The following is a 16,791-nucleotide window of genomic DNA, read 5'->3' as shown; positions in this document are numbered from 1 at the left end:
AACCGAACTGTATTGTGGTAATCATCTAATCTAGTGGAAGTATATCTTCTGGCACTTGGCTCATGACCAGAAAGTTGCCATCTTCTGTTCTACAGCGTTTAGTTCCCAGCCCTGTTACGTTACCCATGTGGGTGTACAGTACAGTTTTCATGAGTCAATTTGTCTTTAAAACAAGGTAGGCTGCTGTTACAGCTGCAAAACGGAGCACTCAGACCAAGGTCTTCAAAACTAGAGGTTACTGAATGGTGAAGAGCACTTTGCATAGCTATATGGTTTTGAGCAACCATAAGCCCATCATGCCACTTGAAGGCAACACTTTGTTTTTGTTTTTTAAACGGAAAAATAAAAATTTAAAAGCTTCTCACAGAAGCCTGCTAGCAGATCTGTGGCCGAAAAACATTCTGTGTCAGGAAGTGATATATCTTGATGACAAGCAGCCAGCTGGACTGTTTTAAAATGTGGGGGAAATTTGGGAAGTCCTGATTTTTCTGATTGAGAGAATTGTAATGGGTGTAGATTGTGAAGCATTCATTCTTCCTTTTTCTTCTTCTTACCATTTGTTTTTAATTATAGCTGTCTGTTCCTTGGACTGAGGAAAGGGACCACCTAGGAGATGAAGCTTTAACACTTCTTGCACGTTATCAATAGGATGCTTGAGGCTTCTTAGCTTTGTATTAGTAACAACCCACTAAATGCACTCCACAAGGTGTGCTTTGTGTCCTGCCAGGTGGCTAACAATTTGGGGGCAAGCAGGAAAAATGGCACGTTGAACCCCCAAGGGTCTTTGTTCAGCTTGGAGGATGGCAAGTTAGGGAAACCTTTCTAAGCAATTACATGGCATAACTTTGGATATAATTCCAGATTCAGAGCCAGCAATTTTTGTCTAATGTGATGTGTGTGTTTGTCTAATTTTGGGAAGAAATGAATTTCTAGAGCATCTGAGCATCTGAGTAAATAAGTACTGTATAAAAAGTGTAGTATAATAACTTTGTTTCAGGTGGTGAATGTAAACATATGTATACATTCCATTGGTTTGGGGTTTCTACCATGTGTGCATACTGTGGCGGAATAAGGCCTGGTTCATCATGGGTTAACCTATCACTCCCATGTTAAGTAGGTGTTCCCTGGGAGGCGGAGCTACCTGGCATTCTAAAAGGAGGGGGAACAACCTTGAAAGGCAGTTGGGGGTTTGGCAGTTGGGTGTGGAGGTTTAGAAAGAGAAACTGCGAGGTTAGGCTTTGGGGAATGGGAGGAAAGATCATTACCATTGCTAACGGGATGCAGGAAAGGTCATTACCATTGCTAACAGGATGCAGGAAAGATTATAACTGAGCTGAATTATATAAGAAGATTTGTACCAGTAATAACTCAAGACATCCATGTTTTCAAGTTACCTTAATAAAGTTAAAAGTGTTTAAACGTTCGCTGACTGTGGCAGTGCGTCAGTGCCTCAAGAGGTGTGGCTGAGGGGAAAAGCACTAAGGGTTTCCTGTGATATAGGGAACGGGTGGCTTATTTTCCTGGCATACAGAGGACTGGGCAGGGAAGCCAAAGGTGCCACGCAGTTGCCTAAAGTGAAGGCAAGCTGCAGTAGTTTGGGAACCCAGGGCGGGAGATCCCAAAGGTGGCAAGAGTTGTTTCGAACGTAAAGCACTGAGGTACCCCAGAGACACTCCCATATAACCACTGAAGGATTCATCCTAGTGGACAGTGAAACTTAGGGAGAGTCACGGTTGGGGAAGAATTGAAAGGTGAGGGAATAGGATCCCTCACACATACATCTTTAAAAGCCGCGTCATATACTTTTGCAATGTGTGCAGAAGTCCTTGAATTCTTACTTTTTAGGGCAGAACTCATTTCCTTTTAAAAAAATAAATAAAACCCCAATGCTAAGATGGCCATTCTCCACTACCATATTTCCTCTTATGAGCATTTCTGCAGGCCTTTGATTTTAAGCCTGTGGACACGCCTTTTGCTGTTCTTAATTTATATACAGGTCCTAGATCTTGAGGGGCTGTACTTTTGCAGGCTTGCATGTCTCTAGAAGTGATAGGTACACAGAGGCAAGCTTTAGTAGAATGAGCCATGCTTCTAGTCACCCATACGGTGGCATTTATGTATTTAAATGGCTTTCAGGTGGTCTTGGTACTACAGGGAAGTAGGGGCAACTGTTTTAAAAGTTTACATCCTGATGAAACCTGGGCAGTATAAGTGATGTTGACATGCGATTTCCCCACTACACATTGTTTGTGCATCTACATTAGGGATATGGAGGCTGTGGCCCTCCAGATGATGTTGGAGTTCAGTTTCCATCAGCCCAGACAGCTCAACCAATTCACAAATATGACAGGCAACATCTGAAGGGGCATAGATTCCCCACCTGTATTTTTAGAGGGATAGCCTCTTACATTTCCACTAGTAAAAAAGGGGTGGGGTGGGAAGCTTTCATGCAGACGTACTTTTAAAATTAGAGTAGCGCCTTCAGTATAAAGGCGAAACTCTTCACAATTTAAACATTATGGATAAATGGTGATTTATGACTATCAAATGTGTAATGGTGAATGGCTCAATGCAGTTACTTTATATTTGGCATTTCAGCATGGAATTCAGCATGCTGAAATTCTTGGCTTTCATTTTCAAAAGCAAATTTCTAGGTTTGAAGGCGAGATTAAAAGGCGAGATTGAAGGCGAGATTAACATGCTCTGCCGTTCTGGAAGCATGAGGTGAATTTGGATTACTTATCTCCCCTACAATGTATGGCCGCTGGAGAAGGTTCTGTTTTCAGTTCAGGTGATGTAATGGCTAGCTCCAACAGGTGCGGCCAGTATCTAACAGGAGCAAACTTTGGGTCCTGCGTATACACAGAAAAGATGGCAAATGTTCCCTAAGAGTCAAAAGCCCAGAAGCTAGTGGCCTGTCATTTAATGTTATTCAGATGCAATGAGGTAGCCTAAGAAGATAAAGTAGTGTTTGCATGACATCATGAAGTCAATGGAATGCACGTATTCTTGCTCACTTACCTTACTGGCATGTTAGGCATTTCACCAAAGTAACAAGCTACCCATTGTTAGCTATTTTCTGCAGGCCTGGGATTCCAGTGTATGCTATGGGGTTATTGTGATTGAGTAAATTATGTAGCACTTCCAAGTTTTTATTTATTTGGCCAAGAGTAAATATTCTCAAAGCAGACAACAATGAAATATAACACAGTACAACAAAATCCCAGTAGTAATGTACGGAAGTGAGAGCTGGACCATAAAGAAGGCTGATCGCCGAAGAATTGATGCTTTTGAATTATGGTGCTGGAGGAGACTCTTGAGAGTCCCATGGACTGCAAAAAGATCAAACCTATCCATTCTCAAAGAAATCAGCCCTGAGTGCTCACTGGAAGGACAGATCCTGAAGTTGAGGCTCCAGTACTTTGGCCACCTCATGAGAAGAGAAGACTCCCTAGAAAAGACCCTGATGTTGGGAAAGATGGAGGGCACAAGGAGAAGGGGACGACAGAGGATGAGATGGTTGGACAGTGTTCTCGAAGCTACTAACATGAGTTTGGCCAAACTGCGAGAGGCAGTGAAGGATAGGCGTGCCTGGCGTGCTCTGGTCCATGGGGTCACGAAGAGTCAGACACGACTGAACGACTGAACAACAACAACAACAAAATCATCAATAAAACCAGTAACCATGCTAATGCAACAACATCCAGCCCCTAACAGCTACAACAAAAACCACCAGCAGAATAATAATAATAAATAAAAAGATAGAAAAAAGCAGTTCAAAACATGTAAGTCTTTAGTTGGCGTCAAATAGGCATTGGGTGGTTTTTACTTTGCATTGTGCTATACAGTACTATAATTCATTGTTTATTCATTGTGTTTATTTTTTTATTTTCACTTACTCTTGTGTTTTTGATTGGAGGAGGTCTAAGATTGCAATGCATAAGAACAAGACGTTTCATAGTAACAGATGTTAGTTGCTTTCCTTTTTTATTGTCTTATTAATTACCAGAATTGGCAAGCTCAGAGTGTTGGCTCTAATCAATTTTTCTTTTTTCTTCAGTGCCGAGTTAAAGCTTTTGGAAGAAGCTGCTGTCTCGGTCTGCAAGTCTTTAGGTAAGAGGCTATTTTGATTATGGCATTTATTTCCATGTTCTCCGTACTGTCAATGTTCCTAGTAAATCGCACTGCTCTATATAAACCTTTATATCTGTGGTGCATTTAATATCTCCCATCTGTGCTCTGTACATGGGTTTTTTTAAAACCTCCCTTCACTCCCAAGGGTATATGAAGACATATTGTGCCCGCATGTGATGTTTGAACATAAAGTTTTCACAGGTTTTTGCTTTATTTTGTGTTCTGTCACAGGAAGTGGCTTGGGTACAGCTTTATTAAGATGTAGCAGAACAGGTTGGTTTTCACCCCCTTTTTTAAAGAAAAAGAAAAGTATTTTAAAGCACTGTTTTCAAAGGAGCATATGTGTGGGAGATAAAGCAGAGGCAGAATGCATAAAATTTTCAGTCCGTGTTAGCTGCCTTTTTTGAAATTCTGATGTTTGATCCTGTCTAGAATATCTTTTGAATTTAAGAAGTGTCTTGATCAATCAGAGGAAGGCATACTGGAGATCTTAATTATGAATTTTGAAATTTCTGTCCTGCCACATGGCTTCAAAGAGCTCTTAGATGGGCTTATAATATACATTCTGTTTAACCGTCATGGCTACTAGCTGGACATGGCAGAACTGGATATTATAGGAGACACCCCAAATGGCAGATCTGTTTAAAATTCTCCCCTCCCTCTTTAGAACATGTAGGAACTACTTATGTTATGATGCTTCCTTATCCCTCCTTCATTCACATCATGGGTCACCACTAGAAGTTGTAGAAAAATGCACAACAGCATGATCTCACAGTTTGAGAGTTTACAATGTTTTAAAGTGGTTGTAACCTGTCCTTTTACCTGCAGTTCATAAATTTAACATATTGATGATGATAAAGATGATAAATGTTACAGCTGGGGTAGGGACAACAATTAAGTAAGAAATGCTGGTTCGATTTTGTGACCTCTGTGCTGTCTCACATATAGATTCTGTGGAAACTTCTAAATTTGGGCTAGATTTAGACGAGTGGCCTGTAGCACCCTCCATGTGTTTGCCTAAAGTGGTGGGGTGCTCTGTTTTCACTTAGTACAAATCTTGAAGCATCTCTTTTCATAGGCACCATTTATGCCCCCTAATATCTAGTTCCATGCAGCCAAGTGAAGAACACTTAACAATTTGAATTCTATAGAATTCTATGAATTATTGTGGGAGGCTACACTTGGAAGTTCTGCCATGATCACATTACATGGGCTCTCCAAAAAGGTTGCCCCAAAAGCCTATATTGGCCCTGATCTCCAACTCATGGCATGGCTCCCTTGTTTGCTTACCCTTCATATACTGGATTTTGCCCCTATACAATTTGATTCTAAGCACATTTGTTAGGAAGTAGGTGCCACTGGGTTCAGTTTGGCTCATTCCTAGGTCAGGTAAGTGTACATAGGATCACAGCTGTAATGTTTGAACTTGAAGTGTAACCTGTTCAATTCTTCCTCCTAGTGGAGAATAATCCTCGAACAGGAAATCTAACAGCACTGATAAAAGTCTTCCTTTCTAGAACCAAAGAGTTAAAAATTTCAGCAGAATGTCAAAAGTAAGTGCAGCATGTTTGTGGGTTTTGTTCACCTTTGCTTCACCAGCCCAAGTACGCACTAGGGGGCCAGCTAGTAAATTTTATTGTGCTTAGAAATCATCAATGTGGCTGGCATACAACCCATCCTGGGTGCATAGCTAACGGCAAGTCTGGTTTTGGGTATTTCTGATAAACTGAAACTCTTGTGTCAATAAATATTGTACGTTGTGGGTTCTGAGACCTTGTAGACAGCAGTCCTGGCTAAATAAATCAAGTCCCATTCAGACCTACACAATTGTAAAATGAAGGAAGATAGATTGGTAGGAAGTTATTCCCTTTTTATCCATGAGTGTGCAGAATCATGGAATCTTCCTAATAGGTAGATTTTTCAGAAAGAAAAAGGGTGTTCTGACAAATAAGGGACTTCCCCCCCATTGTGAATAGTTAGCTAAAAGTAGATTTGTTATATAGGTATCACACATCTATACCAGTTTTGAAGAATTTGAAAAATGGGAGATCTGAATAGCACACAGACTATTTTTCTGCACAGATAGAGCATACCTTGGTAGGGTAATCAAGGAATACGCAGTCTACATTTCAGTCTGTGCTGGAAATAGTCTGGGAGCTGTTCAGATTTCCTATTACCTTAGGGATCCCTGTCCCATGTTTATAGTGGGTTTATTATGAAATTTCACCCGAGTACTGTATCTTGATTTATGACCATTTCCTCACTTGCACGTCACTTTAAACCATAGTTAAACTAAACTCTGGTTTAAATGTGAACAGGTACGCTGCTGAAATTGTGGGCCCTTCCCCTATTCGTGCTGGGAAACAAGCCACGTTCTAGTTTAGTGTTGTGTCTGAACCCAGACTTGTGGTTTGTTTCTTGCCAGACAAACAAACCATGAGTGGTAAAGCAAGAACGAAGTCGTGGTCTGCTTGGAGAGAAACAAGCAATGAGCCCAGTTTTGGATGTAATGCTGAGCCAGACCATGGCTTAGTTCCTGGCAATGCAGAAGCAGCAGGAGTGGTGCAGCAACGAAGCACCTGTGATTTCAGCAGCTTGCACGAAAATGCTGCATTTGAATGTGATGTGCATAACAAACCAATTAAGTTTGCCCTCTGTTTTTTGGTGTCCCTTCAGCAGGTCATGCTAACTAGTTTGCAATGCATCCTGACATCAGTAGCTGAAAAGGTCAGACAGTCATTTTGCATTGTGTAACTAGCCCATGGCGCTGCCTTCTGTTTTTATTGGCTGCTGTCTGGCTCAGTCTGCTGGCAAGGCCCATGAAGTTGAGCAACACAACATGGTTGCTGACATAATGGTGGATTGTAGAATGTAGGTTGCTTGAATGATACCCACCTCAACTTTATACAAACTTCTTCCTACTAGTACTATGTGTCTGTAACATCAATAGAAGCTGAGGTTACACTCAGGGAGATATTTTGGGGTTGCAGATATAGTCAGCAAGGTATCCTGTGCACTAGATGTCTTTAATCTCATAATTTATTTCCAGTTAAACTGCTTTCGTGTCTCATAATTGTGGGGATTAGGTATAATAATGTTGGAAAGCAGCGATGTCTTAACAGACTTTGCTGCTTGTTGCACAAGAAATATTTGCTTGCATAAGGTTGTATTAATCCTTGCACTCTGTGTACCCCTTACATAGAGTAGTGCTGTCCCAATTTTTGCTGAGGGTGGGGAAGGGGAGACAATAAAAATGGCTTCCCAAGGCTTCTTTCTTACATTTATAGTCTGTGACTCAAAATTCCTTGGAGCTTAGTGTTTAAGATAATGATTTAGCAATTATTTTATATGAGTGTTTTTTCCATCTACAATGTAGCAATCGCTTCTAATGTTGTGCCACCAGCTGTCTGGTTTGCAAAATAAACATTTGTTTTTCAGCTTAAGTGATTATTTTTAGGAGTATTTACAAACCAGCTTGATGAAGCTTTGCAGTTAAACCTCAATTTGTCTTAAATCCTGGGCATTATCTCTTGAATACACTACATTAGGATAGGATGGAAAATGTGAAATTCCATTTCCCCAGTTTTCTCCAACAAAATGGAATTTCTTGCACTGCTGAAAAGTGCTTCATTCTAACATTTCATTATGCAACTGGTGTAGAGATTTTTATTTTGAGCAGAAGGGGAGAAGTTCAAGGTACAGACATATCTAGAAACTAAATAGGACAGGAAAGACCTGAGACCAAACTCATGTTATATATAGTAGTGATTCTTAGTATTAATACTGTTATTCTTTGTGCCTGTTCAAATATATATATCTGTCACCCTTTTTATTGCTTATTTTTGGCTCACACAATACCTTAGTTTTAATTCATACAAGGTGGCCTACAGGAGCAGTCATTGGCTTGCTGTAAAGCAATTCTTATAACCAGAATTCTTGATGTTTGAGGTATGTACCATTGAATCTTCTGTTTCTCTTCTAGCCACCTCTTTATCTGGCAGACTCACAATGCACTGTTCATTATTTGCTGCTTGCTCAAAGTGTTGATCTGTCAAATGTCAGAAGAGGAGTTGCAAGTTCATTTCACCTACGAGGAAAAAACACCAGGTTCTTATGGTAAATGTTTAACAATTTTAAGGGAACAAATGGCGTCTCGCATATGCTGAAGACTTCTGTTAAAATCTGTCATAAAATATGTCACAACACAGATGTTGGGGAGAGAAGATGGATCTATAGATTTTACAGAAGATAGCCACCTGTGTTTTTCTAGAATATAGAGTAGTAAAGTTTACAGGAACGGGATGGAAGAGAGTGACAACTTGGACTGAAATAGCTGCAGAGCCTTGTGAAAACTTTAATTACATGGTAGAAACCTGGCTGCATGAAATACCTACTTCTAACTTAGACAAAGTTATAAACATTACATCATAATACAGCAGACAGGAAGATGGGACTGCAGGGGCCTCTCCATCTTGTTAGTTGGGAGATCAAGTCCATCAACCTTCTCCTCTCCTTGAGCTTTTTCCACTCCACCTGGTCATTACAAGAACTTTGCAACTAAGAAACAATGTCAAGTACTGTGTGCTTTTTTCATCCTTTCTCCCAGTCCCCTTTTTTGCTACAAAGAGCCTCAGTTGATCTGGAACTCTGCACATGCTCAAGGTCTTGTCCTATGAGTATGTGCTTGGTATGTCTTTGCTCTGAACAAAAGGCATGGTGATAGTGCAAACCAATAATAAGTTAAGCTAAAGCCCAGTATCATTTTATTAGGGTAAGCCACAGTTGTTACCACCAAAGATCCTCCTCAGGGTGGCTGCTGAAAAGGAGAATAACTGATATGTTTAATGAATCATGTATGGGTATACCTAATTGGTCCCCTGGAACCAGTGTTGTATCTAATGCAGGTACACCCCTAATTTGGTCGTTAGTTGTTTCTTGTGAGTAAAACAGAGTAACTAAGGTAAGGACCCTTGTCTGCATTTCCTGAGAAATGCAAGCCCAAATTCTGCAGCAGGCACAGTAAGACCTCTTAAAGCATGATCTGATTGGCTGAGGCTCCTTTCATTATTCTGTGACAAATTAGTGATGGGAAAACATAATTGTTATGGCTAATGTCAATTCGCTCACACTCTTTAGTTGTATTCCTTCTACCCAGCCCTGTCCTTAACAAGGTTCCCCTCTATGTCAGAGGCCACGTTTGTTATGATGTCCCTTTCCTATAATTGTGAACACCTTGGTCCCCGACTTGTTCAGTCTTACGGGTTTGATCCTGGCCAGGCTGCTGCATGTCACTCTTTTCCAGGTTTGCTCCAACCCTGTCAATCACTATGGAAATAAAGGATTTTCTTTTCATAGCTATGCCTTTTACCCCCTTTGCTTCTTCTTTTCATTCCTTGTCTCTAAGCAGTGCTTGTTGTTCTTTACAAGGTAATCCTGTTCCTTGCAATAACATTTGTGGTGGGCAGTCATGTCCAGGGAGGATCCTCTAATTTATAGTTCTGTGCACACAAATGTAAAATGACACATGTATGTGTGTGAGAGACAAGAGTAGATCTGATAACATTATTCTTGTCTTTTCCAGGGCTACTCTGGAAGCCCATTTTTGGCTTAAGAGCAGGGGAAAACACTGTAAACACTTCTGGTGGCATAATCTGTGATATTACAAAAGCTCTACGTAATGTAGCTCAAGGCATTATATAGAAGTTACGAGCAAAAATGGAAACAGAGGCCAAGTTCTTACAATCCATGTAGAACTTCCTGGTCTCTCCCCAACTGTGTGAAATTCAGAACCTCTGGAACTGTTGCCCGAGTAGCAGCCAGATTGGCTTTGTGGGACCAGATATGCACAACGCTGAATTCTGCTACTAGCAGCTTTGCCATATGGAACACTTTTCTAGGGAGGAAGGTTCTAAGAGCCACCTTTCTCAGAATTGTCTTCTCCCCAAACTGCATGTTTCTAGCAGAGCCGAACATTCCTTACACGTTAAGGGGGGAAAACAAACAGTGTTAGAGAATGATGCAGGATGCCATATGAGGTCCCTCTTCTAACTTCCTTTGCTTGATGAAGTGCAGTGTCATCAATATTTATTATTATTTTTAAGTATTTTTAACCTGCTATGAAGCTAAAAAATCTAAGCTAAGATAGTCCCTGCCCTCAGACTTATTGTCAAAAATAATTGACACATAAGGGGAAAGGGATGAGAAGGGAAGAGTGCAGGGAAACAACTCAGATACTGATTTTTAAAGTTACAGTTCTTATAATTTACCAGCTGAAATGCAAAAAGTTCATGTAGCCTTATGGAATGACTGCCATTTGGTGACAGTCGGGGGATGACTTATGCAGCTGGTCTCAGCAGAGGTGAGAAGTTTGGGGGTAGATTGGGGTAGGGAACATGTGGTCTTCCTAGTGTTGTTGAACTCCACTCACATCAGCCCCAGCCATCATGGACCGTGATCATGGATGATGAAAGTTCTAGTCCAGGAAACATCTGGCGGGCTACAAGTTCTCCATCCCTGGGCTACGGGCCACGTGGTATTTTTGAATAGGGAAAAACGTTTACAAGTATGTACTGTAAGCAGAATATATTGGAAGCTAAGATTCCTATAGTATCTTCAAATTATGCATTGAATTTTCAAAGGGCAGCTGTTTGGATACCTCAAGCTTCTGGAACATTTAAGCTCTCAGCTCTCTGTCCCCCCATAAAACTCAGTGTAACTTTCTCTGCCCCACATGCTAGTTCTGAGTGTTCAGTATAATATTCCAAAGGTGAAAGAGAGCTTGGGCATTAAGTAAAGCGCTACTAGTCATTAAGGAACATTAATGTTCTTTTATCAAGACCCTGGCTGTATGTCAGACAAAACCTTAGAGCTGGTCCCATTCATGCTAATGAAGACAGCAATCTTTTTAGCAGTATGTTGGTTGAAGAAAGTGGCATTTAATTGCTTTGTTTAATAGACAGCATGACATCTTTAAAAAAGAAGGTGCTTGTGTGTGGTCTTTTGGTTAGGAGCAGAGAACCAGAAGCCAGGAAATTGGAGTTCCTTCTTGGTGGTGATCTCTGCTTCACTGTGATCTTCTGCCAGCTGATTGTTTCCTGCTTTGGTTTACCCCTCTATAAAACTGAGATAATTTCCTCATTTGGAATGCTAAGACTTTAATGATGATGGCACATGATGTCCCTTTGTGCCAGTTCTATGAACTCATGGTTTATAAAATTCTCTCAAAACATATGTATATTCGTGGATGCAAATGACTGACATGTCCCCAAGTAAACATAATGGAAGTGGGGGAAGATTCTTGTTGCCTTTGGACCCTATGAAAGCAATTACATTTTAACGTCTTTGCTTAATGACTGTATTTCAGGGGCAGGGGGAACACTTCCCACTACTTATTTTCTCAGCTGTGCAATGCTGATAGTAATTTTGTGAGGAAGCACTATATTGAAAGAATTGTTAATTGTGTCTCAGTTGACCTGTTTTGCCCATTACTAAGCTGGGTAGTCTTTAACCCTTTGAGACCCAGTGCCTTTAACCCCAAACAGAAACCTAGGACCCACTTTAAATTTTGCTTTGTATATTTTGCTTCTCTCTCTCTCCCTGTTTTTCCTCTATTTATTGTTGACTTTCACTTCCTTTCTCTCATGCCATCTTTCTCTTACAAAATCGTAAGCAACAATGACAACCACAAGAAAGGGGCAACGATGCCGCTGCTGCAACACGTCTTTGGTTGGGGCTTGACTGCCGGTGGATGAATGAATGAATTGATCTATCTACAAATGCAGTGCAATTCAGAAAACTTTCAGTGAAAATCATACTTTTATCTCTTGAATGCCAATTTTTATTTTCTGCTTGCCCTCTCGTTTCTCTTGAAATGCTCAACTGATGCTCAACTGAGACAGGAAACGTCTCTGCTATATATCTTAAAAGTTAATGAGCTTCTCATGCTGCTCTAGATCTGTGGTTCTCAGTCTAGTAGAGTGCTGGGATTGAAAACATGAAACCAATACAGAACACAGCCCAAAAAAGCCTTAATAACTATATAGCTTGAAACTTTTTAAAATTTGTATGTAAGTATTACAATATTTACATCTGAAGAATTAAGCATAAATAATTACTGAGAACTAATGTGAACCAGTGGCCAGAGTGTTGGTCTTGTAGATCAGAGTCTGAGGATGAGTTCAGCTGCTCCCATAGACAAGCTTGGATTTGGGCAAGTTAGGCTGGATTCCCTAGGAATAAAAGTCACCTGCTTTGGTTATTTGTGAAAGGCAAGACACACAAGGGATTGCAGAATTGATCTCTCTTCTCAGTCTCTTCATTTTGCCCCTCTTCTCTCCCCACTCCTGTTCTCTGCTGTCTGCCTGTCCATCAGTTCCTTCCATTCTTTACGTGAGACATAATTCTATTGAAACACAGGATTCTAACCATCTTCTGGAGAAGCTAGAACTGCTGTGCTTTTAGTTTGTTCCCAGTAGTAAGAGTGAAAATCTGAAGGCTCAGTTTAATTTTGTTTGAATTTCACATGAACACCCCCCCCCCCAAAAAAAATATTTCAACATTACATTCTGTAGCAGATTTTTAAAAGGCTTTTCATGAGGGGTACAGTGAGTTTCTGCTTCAGTAAATGGGGAATCAGGATGAAAATTACGAATTTTCTCTGAAGGAGGGAAAGCAAATCATTCTTATAGTAATTACATTCGTATACAGCCCTTCATCCAAAGATCCCAGGGCAGATCACAACATAAAAATACAAAATGAGAACACAAAATAGATTGCTAATATCAAAATATCCAGCAATGGTACTTTTCTTTGTTTTCTTTCAGGATCAGAATGTGAAGACCTTATGGAAGAGTTATTGTGCTGCCTCATTCAGCTAATCGTTGAGATTCCTCTTTTGTAAGTAAAATTCATGATAAAAGTTATGGAATGTCTGTTTCAGTTGCCTTCTGAGAAGATGTAGTAAAATAACCAGCTAACAGTTTGCCAATTTTATAATAGTTTTACAAGAATAAAAATAAATGGTGACATTTCTTCTGTACCAACTGCTGTTTGAAATGCTAGGAGCAATCTTTTGGGTATTGGTGAAGGTGTGGCAATAGGTCAGTGTTAGGCAGCATGGTACCCCCATACCCTGCAGGTGTTGTGGGCTACAACTGCTCACCATATTCAGCGTCCTTGAATGAGACTGAAGGTGTTGAATCTCCTTCATTTGGGTTTTTTAAGCAGAAGTTGGATGGCCATCTGTCATGGATGCTTTAGTTGAGATTCCTGCACTGCGGGGGGATTGGACTAAAGAACCTTTGAAGTCCCTTCCAACTCTACGATTCTTTGATTCTATCTTGAGCACTGCTTGATGCAAAGCAGTAGAAAAGTTTTTTAAACCTAGTTTGCATCCGTATCAGAACTGGGGTTGCTCTCTCTTTACTTATACTGCTCTGAGAAGTGCTTGCTACATGGCTATGGTTTATAAATACGTTTAGTTTAATTGCCATCTATCCTTACTGGATGTGGTTAAGCAACCCCTCAGAAGCCAGGAAACAAAAATAGTTTCCTTAAAATTGGATTTCTAAAAAGCCTTAGCAAATAATAATGGAAGCTCAGAGATCTCGCCTGTTGCCACATCGTTCTCTAGCTCTCACCACCCACTCTGCCATAACCCTCTTTGCTTCCAGCTCTGTATCCACTTCCTGCCGCAGTTGTGTGCATTGTTGGTACCTTAGCATACTGTGTTTGTTTCTGCTTGGTGTGGGCAGAGGGGGGTGTTAAAAATGTTGTATTATTGCATTGCTTTCAAAGTTGCATTTTTTTTTTTTTTGCTTCCCTTTTGTACGTTCTTTATTCCAAATCTTTTGGTTTGAATTGGTGTTTTTTCTTCTTCTAAAGGTGGATTTGTTATGAGGCTATCTTAATTGGCCTTATATTTAGCTACCTCCTTATATTTATGTATTTGTACTGTCCAGCCCTGAAAAATGTCAGCAGAACTTGTTTTCTGTCTCTTTTTAGATTAGCCGTTGAAGTTCATGTTTCTCTGTTGGAGGCTTTTCATTTTTCACATTGCTGCTTTCTTTTCCACTTGGAATGAGGTTAGCCATTTAGTATCCCGATAAAGGCACAGCTGTTTTCTTTGGAAACCTCACTGTCATGAAACATGGTCCTGCCGTCATTATATTAATTTTTGGGCAGTTGCTGTCTAATGAATTTGTGGCATGATTTAGAGAAGTGATTCTGATGATGCAAAGAGGTATTGTTGGTACTTCCTGGAACACTGCTACTTCTGTCTGGGGCAGATTAGAGGAAATGCTGAGAGGTGAAAGGACGGAGTAATAGATACACATTCATAAATCATTCTCTTTGTTGGAAGGCAGCGTGCGGCCGTATGGAGACGAGTGATAGGCGGTCACTCCATTTGAAAACAGTCTGAAACCACAGTCAAGCCCTATAAAAATCAATCACCAGGATGCAGAGTTGCACGAATCTAGTTCCAGGAGCCCAAAGGGTAGAAGATATGCATTTCTTGAACAGCAGCAACCTCATCCCTTAAAAAACGTGGCATGGTAGTGAGAGACCTTTGAAATAAGTTTCCAAAGCAGTTTGTGATATGGAATAGAAGAAATAGCATCTTCCGTTAAGATACCTCACTGATGATTGAAGTGAGAATGACTTCTGCACATGTCACAGACCATTGAGGCTTTTATTTGTTTTATTTATTATCTGTCCTATCTGGGTGTAGGTAGTATTTAACATGCCAGCCAGTCAAAATTATGAATGGTTTTTAGTATTTTATTTTTAAAATAAAAGGTTGCTCAACACTTTAAAGACCCTTAAGGATGATGGCGAGTGGAAATGTTTAGAAAAAGTTTTGACCTTTTCAAATCTCACAACTGCTCTGCCTGCTCGGGTTAATGGGCATTAGTAGACCCCCTGCCAAATTATATATTTTTAAAGGGCATCTGTCAAAACCTTGAACAGATGAAATTAAGCCTACAACTGCAAAAGCTGCTTTGGTATGTCATCAATAATATGACATATACACTAAATGATAGCGTAGCGCGATGTGAATGAAATGCAACAAACCTTAGGCCTGAATTCATCCCATGTTGCTGAAGCTTTCATTTCCACTTCCGAGTGACAAAATGTGGTTAATGTTAACTGTGATTTGTTTGAAAAAGCCAGCTTGAAATCATTGAGTCTTATTTATTTCATAAAATTTATACACCGCTTGGATGTACAAACAAAAACCTCAAAGCTGTTTACAAAAAGATAAAATAAGAAAATCAATACAAATTTACAATACTTTAAAAGCAGAAGTGAAAGCTTCTGAACGCCTCCCAGCTATGCAGAAGGAGGAGGAGCATGCAAGCCTGGGGCATGCTATGTCTCATTTCAGCTCATTTATGTTGATCTAAATTATGGTTTAGCATAATGTTTGAATGTGACCTGTGGTTGATTCAGATGTAATGACAATTCAGCTTTTGCTGCTATAAGTATGAGCAACATTTATCTTAATGCACTTCCCTCTATATGTAAAGGGAGGAGATTAGAAGTTTCCTATCTTGGTGAATGTCAAACTATTGTTTGCTGTTGCTTCCAAATGCAACAGAATATAGTTGCTGTGTTTGGGTGCAATAGCAAGCTGTGTTTTTTCATTAACCATCTTAGGAAGTGTCGTGTTATCTCATGTAAAGGAAGGAGATGGCAGGACATGCTCATCTCATAAAAGCAAAGCATCATTCACTGGTTTGCTATTATGTCTGACTTCAGAAATAAGAGTAAATCAAGTCCAGAAAAATCATGTAGGTTGTTTGAGGGTTTTTTTGGATGGTGGTTCTGCAAAGACTGGTGCAAGGATGCAAATATCCTTCATTTAGAATAATTCAGTGAATGTTTCACATCACTTACAGAGGATAATCTTTACTTTTACAGTTGAATTGTAGGACTATAGTCATTTTAAGGGTGAGTTGATTTGCTTTCCACCAGTATGAGAAATGGTGGTAGTGGGGTTTGGTTCTGTGGCTTGTTAGAAAACAGAAAGCCCTTAACACACAACATCTTAAACTGAAAGGTTTTTTGTTATTTGAGTATAATGGTAAGTAGGGACTAGAAATCAAAATACTGACTATCTGAAGTTTACCAAGACACATGAAATGACTCGTAAACAAGGCATCTTAATTCCCTGTTGTAGCTTCTGAATGCACTCCCTTCCGTTTTGTGGAGGTGGGAGAATTAACTAGAAATATTTCCTGTTCTTTCCATGGAGAAGAGGGTGGCAGAAGAGGTCACGGTTGCTTTCAATTACTTTTTTAAAAAAGTAAATTGGGAAGCTTCCCAAACATTTATGGATGGCTGTAACTAGTATATTCTTTGCATGCATGTTTGCCATTAGTGGGCGTTAATTTTGGGAGCTATGCCAAGTGGAAAGATCAGGTTCACATTAAGTTCTTGTATTCGTACCCTGAAACCGATAATTGGATACTCAGCTTGCTTTGCAGTGTTCTAAACTGACCTATACTCTTTGGCAACTCCTCTTTCGCCTTTTCTGGTAGACCCTCAGGAAGTATGGCAATCAAACCCTGTTCCTGTATTATTTGAAACTTGCAGTGTGGAACAACCAATTCTGACAATCATAATTAGTGATTTCTTTTATAAAAAAAACTCTTA

At 40.0% G+C, this 16,791-nt stretch overlaps 1 protein-coding gene across 3 annotated transcripts in view; it reads left to right on the top strand.

Annotated features, from left to right (window-relative positions):
* Nucleotides 1-16,791, top strand: part of DYM (dymeclin) — a 143,863-nt gene that overhangs the window by 21,443 nt on the left and 105,629 nt on the right. For all 3 annotated transcript variants that reach the window (XM_033164520.1, XM_033164518.1, XM_033164519.1), the window contains 4 exons: nucleotides 4,061-4,113; nucleotides 5,594-5,687; nucleotides 8,117-8,250; nucleotides 12,957-13,029. In XM_033164520.1, the coding sequence (XP_033020411.1) occupies nucleotides 4,061-4,113; nucleotides 5,594-5,687; nucleotides 8,117-8,250; nucleotides 12,957-13,029 (354 nt within the window). The remainder of the gene's footprint in view (nucleotides 1-4,060; nucleotides 4,114-5,593; nucleotides 5,688-8,116; nucleotides 8,251-12,956; nucleotides 13,030-16,791) is intronic.

Source organism: Lacerta agilis, chromosome 11, assembly GCF_009819535.1.
Source record: "Lacerta agilis isolate rLacAgi1 chromosome 11, rLacAgi1.pri, whole genome shotgun sequence".
Classification (NCBI taxonomy): domain Eukaryota; kingdom Metazoa; phylum Chordata; class Lepidosauria; order Squamata; family Lacertidae; genus Lacerta; species Lacerta agilis.
This window is presented reverse-complemented; position numbering and strand designations above follow the sequence as displayed.